The sequence below is a fragment of the Oncorhynchus kisutch genome, linkage group LG24 (assembly GCF_002021735.2).
Source record: "Oncorhynchus kisutch isolate 150728-3 linkage group LG24, Okis_V2, whole genome shotgun sequence".
Lineage (NCBI taxonomy): Eukaryota > Metazoa > Chordata > Actinopteri > Salmoniformes > Salmonidae > Oncorhynchus > Oncorhynchus kisutch.
The window spans coordinates 44,370,902-44,378,401 of record NC_034197.2 but is presented as its reverse complement, the minus strand read 5'-3'; the positions used below and the strand labels follow the sequence as shown (position 1 = coordinate 44,378,401).

The following is a 7,500-nucleotide window of genomic DNA, read 5'->3' as shown; positions in this document are numbered from 1 at the left end:
AGTGTTCATACAGGGGTTATAGCATGTGCATACTGTTTAGTGTTCATACAGGGGTTATAGCATGTGCATACTGTTAGTGTTCATACAGGGGTTATAGCATGTGCATACTGTTAGTGTTCATACAGGGGTTATAGCATGTGCATACTGTTAGTGTTCATACAGGGGTTATAGCATGTACATACTGTTAGTGTTCATACAGGGGTTATAGCATGTGCATACTGTTAGTGTTCATACAGGGGTTATAGCATGTGCATACTGTTAGTGTTCATACAGGGGTTATAGCATGTGCATACTGTTAATTCATGCCTTGCCAGCAGTTCTAGCATATCTGAATATCTCTGCAATAACATCTAAATATCTCTGCAATAACATCTGTCGCGGCAGCTGGTTTGAATACAATAAAATGTATTGCTGTATTACTAAATCGGCAAACGTCGATGACCTCTAGGGGGTTGAGATCTGGTTCTGCGGACATTAAACTACAAGCTTTCTCTCTGTAAGTCTCTTTGGATGAAAGAGTCTTTTTTTTTTTAGTCTGTCGGGGAATCCTCCGTTCTACGACGAGACAGAAGAAGAGAACACAGACCTTCACAACCGAATCATCTTCTGTCGTATCATAGCTGGGGAGTTTGAGTTTGACGCTCCTTACTGGGACGACATCTCTGTTCCAGGTACACAACGACAACACAACACAACAACAACACAACGACAACACAACGACACAACGACAACACAACGACAACACAACGACAACACAACGACAACACAACGACACAACGACAACACAACGACACAACGACAACACAACGACACAACGACAACACAACGACAATGACAACGACAACACAACGACACAACGACAACACAACGAAAACACAACGACAACACAACGACACAACGACAACACAACGACAATGACAACGACAACACAACGACACAACGACAACACAACGACAACACAACGACAACACAACGACAACACAACGACAACACAACGACACAACGACCAACACAACGACAATGACAACGACAACGACAACACAACGACAACACAACGACACAACGACAACACAACGACAATGACAACGACAACACAACGACACAACGACAACACAACGACAACACAACGACAACGACAACACAACGACACAACGACAACACAACGACAACGACAACACAATGACAACACAACGACAACACAACGACAACACAACGACAACACAACGACAATGACAACACAACGACAACACAACGACAACACAACGACAACGGCAACACAACGACAACACAACGACACAACGACAACACAACGACAACACAATGACACAACGACAACCACAACGACAACACAACGACAACACAACAACAACACAACGACAACAAAACATCAAAGTACCTATGACTGACTGTGGTATGTACCTAGAGACGGCCAGCCACTAGAGAAGGCCACTAGAGACAGCCGGCCACTAGAGACAGCCTGCCACTAGAGACAGCCGGCCACTAGAGACAGCATGCCACTAGAGACAGCCTGCCACTAGAGACAGCCTGCCACTAGAGACAGCCTGCCACTAGAGACAGCCTGCCACTAGAGACAGCCGGCCACTAGAGACCATTTGCCACTAGAGAACGTTTGCCACTAGAGACAGCATGCCACTAAAGATAGCCGGCCACTAGAGACAGCCTGCCACTAGAGACAGCCACTAGAGACAGCATACCACTAGAGACGGCATACCACTAGAGACAGCATGCCACTAGAGACAGCATGAACTAGAGACAGCATGCCACTAGAGACAGCATACCACTAGAGACAGCATACCACTAGAGACAGCATGCCACTAGAGACAGCATACCACTAGAGACAGCATGCCACTAGAGACAGCATGCCACTAGAGACAGCATACCACTAGAGACTGCCGGCCACTAGAGACCGTTTGCCACTAGAGACAGCCGGCCACTAGAGACAGCCGGCCACTAGAGACAGCCTGCCACTAGAGACAGACGGCCACTAGAGACAGCATGCCACTAGAGACAGCCTGCCACTAGAGACAGCCTGCCACTAGAGACAGCCTGCCACTAGAGACAGCCAGCCACTAGAGAACGTTTGCCACTAGAGACAGCCTGCCACTAGAGATAGCCGGCCACTAGAGACAGCATGCCACTAGAGACAGCCTGCCACTAGAGACAGCCACTAGAGACAGCATACCACTAGAGACGGCATACCACTAGAGATACCATGCCACTAGAGACAGCCACTAGAGACAGCATGCCACTAGAGACGGCCACTAGAGACGGCCACTAGAGACAGCCACTAGAGACAGCATGCCACTAGAGACAGACACTATAGACAGCCGGCCACTAGAGATACCATGCAACTATAGACAGCCACTAGAGACAGCATGCCACTAGAGACGGCCAGTAGAGACGGCCACTAGAGACATCCACTAGAGACAGCATACCACTAGAGACAGCCACTAGAGACAGCCGGCCACTAGAGACAGCATGCCACTAGAGACAGCATGCCACTAGAGACAGCATGCCACTAGAGACAGCCACTAGAGACAGCATGCCACTAGAGACAGCCACTAGAAACAGCATACCACTAGAGACAGCATACCACTAGAGACAGCCACTAGAGACAGCATGCCACTAGAGACAGCCACTAGAGACAGCATGCCACTAGAGACAGCCACTAGAGACAGCATTCCGCTAGAGACGGCCACAGGAGACGGCCACTAGAGACAGCCACTAGAGACAGCATGCCACTAGAGACAGACACTATAGACAGCCGGCCACTAGAGATACCATGCAACTATAGACGGCCACTAGAGACAGCATGCCACTAGAGACGGCCAGTAGAGACGGCCACTAGAGACATCCACTAGAGACAGCATACCACTAGAGACAGCCACTAGAGACAGCCGGCCACTAGAGACAGCATGCCACTAGAGACAGCATGCCACTAGAGACAGCATGCCACTAGAGACAGCCACTAGAGACAGCATGCCACTAGAGACAGCCACTAGAGACAGCCACTAGAGACAGCATGCCACTAGAGACAGCCACTAGAGACAGCATGCCACTAGAGACAGCCACTAGAGACAGCCGGCCACTAGAGACAGCCACTAGAGACAGCATGCCACTAGAGACAGCATGCCACTAGAGACAGCATACCACTAGAGACAGCATGCCACTAGAGACAGCATGCCACTAGAGACAGCCTGCCACTAGAGACAGCCACTAGAGACAGCCTTCCACTAGAGACAGCCACTAGAGACAGCATGCCACTAGAGACAGACAGCCACTAGAGACAGCATGCCACTAGAGATGGCCACTAGAGACAGCATGCCACTAGAGATGGCCACTAGAGACAGCATGCCACTAGAGACGGCCACTAGAGACAGCCGGCCTCTAGAGACAGCATGCCACTAGAGACAGCATGCCACTAGAGACAGCCACTAGAGACAGCATGCCACTAGAGACAACCGCTAGAGACAGCATACCACTAGAGACAGCATACCACTAGAGACAGCCTGCCACTAGAGACCATTTGCCACTAGAGACAGCATGCCACTAGAGACAGCATGCCACTAGAGACAGCCACTAGAGACAGCATACCACTAGAGACAGCCAGCCACTAGAGACCATTTGCCACTAGAGACAGCATGCCACTAGAGACAGCCGGCCACTAGAGACAACCACTAGAGACAGCCTGCCACTAGAGACAGCCTGCCACTAGAGACAGCATACCACTAGAGACAGCATACCACTAGAGACAGCATGCCACTAGAGACAGCATGCCACTAGAGACAACCACTAGAGACGGCCTGCCACTAGAGACAACCACTAGAGACAGCATACCACTAGAGACAGCATACCACTAGAGACAGCATACCACTAGAGACAGCCGGCCACTAGAGACCATTTGCCACTAGAGACAGCATGCCACTAGAGACAGCATGCCACTAGAGACAGCATGCCACTAGAGACAGCCTGTCACTAGAGACAGCCGGCCACTAGAGACAGCATGCCACTAGAGACAGCCTGCCACTAGAGACAGCCGGCCATTAGAGACAGCATGCCACTAGAGACAGCCGGCCACTAGAGACAGCCGGCCACTAGAGACAGCATGCCACTAGATACAGCATGCCACTAGATACAGCATGCCACTAGAGATGGCCACTAGAGACAGCCGGCCACTAGAGACAGCCGGCCACTAGAGACAGCCGGCCACTAGAGACAGCATGCCACTAGAGACAGCCGGCCACTAGAGACAGCCGGCCATTAGAGACAGCCTGCCACTAGAGACAGCATGCCACTAGAGACAGCATGCCACTAGAGACAGCCTGCCACTAGAGATAGCCGGCCACTAGAGACAGCATGCCACTAGAGACAGCCTGCCACTAGAGACAGCCACTAGAGACAGCATACCACTAGAGACGGCATACCACTAGAGACAGCCACTAGAGACAGCATGCCACTAGAGACGGCCACTAGAGACGGCCACTAGAGACAGCCACTAGAGACAGCATGCCACTAGAGACAGACACTATAGACAGCCGGCCACTAGAGATACCATGCAACTATAGACAGCCACTAGAGACAGCATGCCACTAGAGACGGCCAGTAGAGACGGCCACTAGAGACATCCACTAGAGACAGCATACCACTAGAGACAGCCACTAGAGACAGCCGGCCACTAGAGACAGCATGCCACTAGAGACAGCATGCCACTAGAGACAGCATGCCACTAGAGACAGCCACTAGAGACAGCATGCCACTAGAGACAGCCACTAGAGACAGCATACCACTAGAGACAGCATACCACTAGAGACAGCCACTAGAGACAGCATGCCACTAGAGACAGCCACTAGAGACAGCATGCCACTAGAGACAGCCACTAGAGACAGCATTCCGCTAGAGACGGCCACAGGAGACGGCCACTAGAGACAGCCACTAGAGACAGCATGCCACTAGAGACAGACACTATAGACAGCCGGCCACTAGAGATACCATGCAACTATAGACAGCCACTAGAGACAGCATGCCACTAGAGACGGCCAGTAGAGACGGCCACTAGAGACATCCACTAGAGACAGCATACCACTAGAGACAGCCACTAGAGACAGCCGGCCACTAGAGACAGCATGCCACTAGAGACAGCATGCCACTAGAGACAGCATGCCACTAGAGACAGCCACTAGAGACAGCATGCCACTAGAGACAGCCACTAGAGACAGCCACTAGAGACAGCATGCCACTAGAGACAGCCACTAGAGACAGCATGCCACTAGAGACAGCCACTAGAGACAGCCGGCCACTAGAGACAGCCACTAGAGACAGCATGCCACTAGAGACAGCATGCCACTAGAGACAGCATACCACTAGAGACAGCATGCCACTAGAGACAGCATGCCACTAGAGACAGCCTGCCACTAGAGACAGCCACTAGAGACAGCCTTCCACTAGAGACAGCCACTAGAGACAGCATGCCACTAGAGACAGACAGCCACTAGAGACAGCATGCCACTAGAGATGGCCACTAGAGACAGCATGCCACTAGAGATGGCCACTAGAGACAGCATGCCACTAGAGACGGCCACTAGAGACAGCCGGCCTCTAGAGACAGCATGCCACTAGAGACAGCATGCCACTAGAGACAGCCACTAGAGACAGCATGCCACTAGAGACAACCGCTAGAGACAGCATACCACTAGAGACAGCATACCACTAGAGACAGCCTGCCACTAGAGACCATTTGCCACTAGAGACAGCATGCCACTAGAGACAGCATGCCACTAGAGACAGCCACTAGAGACAGCATACCACTAGAGACAGCCAGCCACTAGAGACCATTTGCCACTAGAGACAGCATGCCACTAGAGACAGCCGGCCACTAGAGACAACCACTAGAGACAGCCTGCCACTAGAGACAGCCTGCCACTAGAGACAGCATACCACTAGAGACAGCATACCACTAGAGACAGCATGCCACTAGAGACAGCATGCCACTAGAGACAACCACTAGAGACGGCCTGCCACTAGAGACAACCACTAGAGACAGCATACCACTAGAGACAGCATACCACTAGAGACAGCATACCACTAGAGACAGCCGGCCACTAGAGACCATTTGCCACTAGAGACAGCATGCCACTAGAGACAGCATGCCACTAGAGACAGCATGCCACTAGAGACAGCCTGTCACTAGAGACAGCCGGCCACTAGAGACAGCATGCCACTAGAGACAGCCTGCCACTAGAGACAGCCGGCCATTAGAGACAGCATGCCACTAGAGACAGCCGGCCACTAGAGACAGCCGGCCACTAGAGACAGCCGGCCACTAGATACAGCATGCCACTAGATACAGCATGCCACTAGAGATGGCCACTAGAGACAGCCGGCCACTAGAGACAGCCGGCCACTAGAGACAGCCGGCCACTAGAGACAGCATGCCACTAGAGACAGCCGGCCACTAGAGACAGCCGGCCACTAGAGACAGCCTGCCACTAGAGACAGCATGCCACTAGAGACAGCATGCCACTAGAGATGGCCACTAGAGACAGCCTGCCACTAGAGATGGCAACTAGAGACAGCATGCCACTAGAGACAACCACTAGAGACAGCATACCACTAGAGACAGCCGGCCACTAGAGACCATTTGCCACTAGAGACAGCATGCCACTAGAGACAGCCGGCCACTAGAGACAACCACTAGAGACAGCCTGCCACTAGAGACAACCACTAGAGACAGCATACCACTAGAGACAGCATGCCACTAGAGACAGCATGCCACTAGAGACAACCACTAGAGACGGCCTGCCACTAGAGACAACCACTAGAGACAGCATACCACTAGAGACAGCATACCACTAGAGACAGCATACCACTAGAGACAGCCGGCCACTAGAGACCATTTGCCACTAGAGACAGCATGCCACTAGAGACAGCATGCCACTAGAGACAGCATGCCACTAGAGACAGCCTGTCACTAGAGACAGCCGGCCACTAGAGACAGCATGCCACTAGAGACAGCCTGCCACTAGAGACAGCCGGCCATTAGAGACAGCATGCCACTAGAGACAGCCGGCCACTAGAGACAGCCGGCCACTAGAGACAGCATGCCACTAGATACAGCATGCCACTAGATACAGCATGCCACTAGAGATGGCCACTAGAGACAGCCGGCCACTAGAGACAGCCGGCCACTAGAGACAGCCGGCCACTAGAGACAGCATGCCACTAGAGACAGCCGGCCACTAGAGACAGCCGGCCACTAGAGACAGCATGCCACTAGAGACAGCATGCCACTAGAGATGGCCACTAGAGACAGCCTGCCACTAGAGATGGCAACTAGAGACAGCATGCCACTAGAGACAACCACTAGAGACAGCATACCACTAGAGACGGCCACTAGAGACAGTCACTAGAGACAGCCTCTAGAGATGGCGAGCCACTAGAGACAGCCAGCCACTAGAGGGGGGTAATGCTCTACTGCAGGTA

The 7,500-nt window shown here is 52.2% G+C and overlaps 1 protein-coding gene across 1 annotated transcript in view; it reads left to right on the top strand.

Moving 5' to 3' along the window:
- The window catches only part of LOC109885228 (uncharacterized protein KIAA1522-like), a 265,426-nt gene that overhangs the window by 244,908 nt on the left and 13,018 nt on the right, over nucleotides 1-7,500 (top strand). Inside the window, exon 8 of the mRNA XM_031803674.1 lies at nucleotides 535-671. Within this exon, the coding sequence (XP_031659534.1) occupies nucleotides 535-671 (137 nt within the window). The remainder of the gene's footprint in view (nucleotides 1-534; nucleotides 672-7,500) is intronic.